The sequence below is a fragment of the Plasmodium gaboni genome, chromosome 7 (assembly GCF_001602025.1).
Source record: "Plasmodium gaboni strain SY75 chromosome 7, whole genome shotgun sequence".
Classification (NCBI taxonomy): Eukaryota; Apicomplexa; class Aconoidasida; order Haemosporida; family Plasmodiidae; genus Plasmodium; species Plasmodium gaboni.
Genome location: NC_031487.1, coordinates 528,533 through 530,202, shown reverse-complemented (window position 1 = coordinate 530,202; position 1,670 = coordinate 528,533). Strand labels below are relative to the sequence as shown.

Below are 1,670 nucleotides of genomic sequence, written 5' to 3'. Positions count from 1 at the left end.
GGAAATTATTTTATATTATCATAACTAATTAAAAATAAGAATATTTATATATATATATATATATTTTATTTTTTTCATTATTTTTTTTTAGTTTTTTTAATTTTTTCATGTTTTTCTATTCTCTTGTTATTTTTTATACGTTAATTCTCCCAATTATATTTTTTTTTCCTTTTCATCATTTTTTTTTTTTTTTTTTGTATATACACAATGTAACATTTTATTTGTAGGATTGCTATAAGATGACAAGTTTTTTTTTTTTTTTTTTTTTTTTTTTTTTTTTTTTTTTTTTTTTTTTTTTTTTTTTTTTTTTTTTTTTAACTAATTTATGGTAATAAAACTTTAAATATTTTCATTTAAAGAAAAAAAAAAAAAAAAAAGGGAAGGATTTAAATTAATATATGTACACATATGATTATATATATATATAATATTATATATGTAAAGTTTTTAATTAGATAAAAAATTGTTAAGAAGTATAATTTTATTAATTAATAATTTACATTGAAAAAAAAAAAAAATAAATAAAAATAAATAAATAAATATAAATAAATAAATATAAATATATATATAGAACTTATAATTGTAAAGTTCAAAATTGTGATACATGTATATGAAGAATAATATAAGTATATATATATATAATATAATATATATATATATATATATATATATATATATATGTTAATATAATATTTAATTATGAAGGTTATCTACATATTGGGTTATTATACTTATTAAAAAAAAAATTATATATTTTTAAAATTTTTTTGTTCTCTTTTATATATTGACATGTGTTTGTATATATATATATATATATATATATATATATGTGTATTATTACGTTTGACAAAATTGTTTATTATATATTAATTGATTTAGATTTTATTTTGATTGTTTTTAATAATTACATAGTTTTATGAGCATATCTCTAAATTCTTTAAAGTCAATTTCTCCATCATTATTTTGGTCTACTTCTTTAAGTACGGTTTTCCAACATTCTGAGCTGACATCACTGAGTCCAAATAATTGAGCTAATTCATTTGCAGATATTTTTCCTGAAGCATCTTTATCAAATAATTTGAAAGCTTTTTCTAATCTTTCTGTTGATAATAAGAGTTTTCTATCTATAGCAACTGTTAAAAATTCAGAATATTCTATATATCCATTTTGATCTAAATCGATAGAATTCAAAATTTGATCTACTTCATATTCAATAGCAGCATTATTTAAATCACTAGTATCTTCTCCTTTAAGTTTCAATAATTCTTTGTATCCAATTATGAGTTCATTTCTATCTAGTTGTCCATCTCCATTTTTATCCATTTTTTTAAAAATTTTTGTTAATTCTTTTGTTTCATCAATAGTTGTTAATTTTGAACCCATATATAGTAAAGCTGCTTGAGCTAATTTTTGTGTACTTTGAAATTGTCTTATATTTGTTACACTCAATTCTAAGGAAGGGATATCTATATTTAAATTATCTTTGCTTGTCATCATTTTAATCCACTCATGTTCTAAAGCGTCTCTTGCTGATATGCGAACTGCACTAGTATACATGAGCATTTTTTTTATTAAATCTTTTGCCTTATCGCTAATTTTTTTGAACTGTGGTAAATCGAATGTATATTTGCCCGCTTCGACTTTTTTTAAAATATCGTATTCATTGGACC

The 1,670-nt window shown here is 18.9% G+C and overlaps 1 protein-coding gene across 1 annotated transcript in view; it reads right to left on the bottom strand.

The window, feature by feature from the left end:
• Window positions 1-897: 897 nt before the first annotated feature.
• PGSY75_0717500 (calcium-dependent protein kinase 4) overlaps window positions 898-1,670 on the bottom strand; it is a gene marked incomplete at both ends in the record, with an annotated part of 1,771 nt that continues 998 nt past the window's right edge. Inside the window, one exon of the mRNA XM_018785016.1 lies at window positions 898-1,670. This exon is cut by the window's right edge and continues 18 nt beyond it. Coding sequence (XP_018642517.1) covers window positions 898-1,670 — 773 coding nt within the window.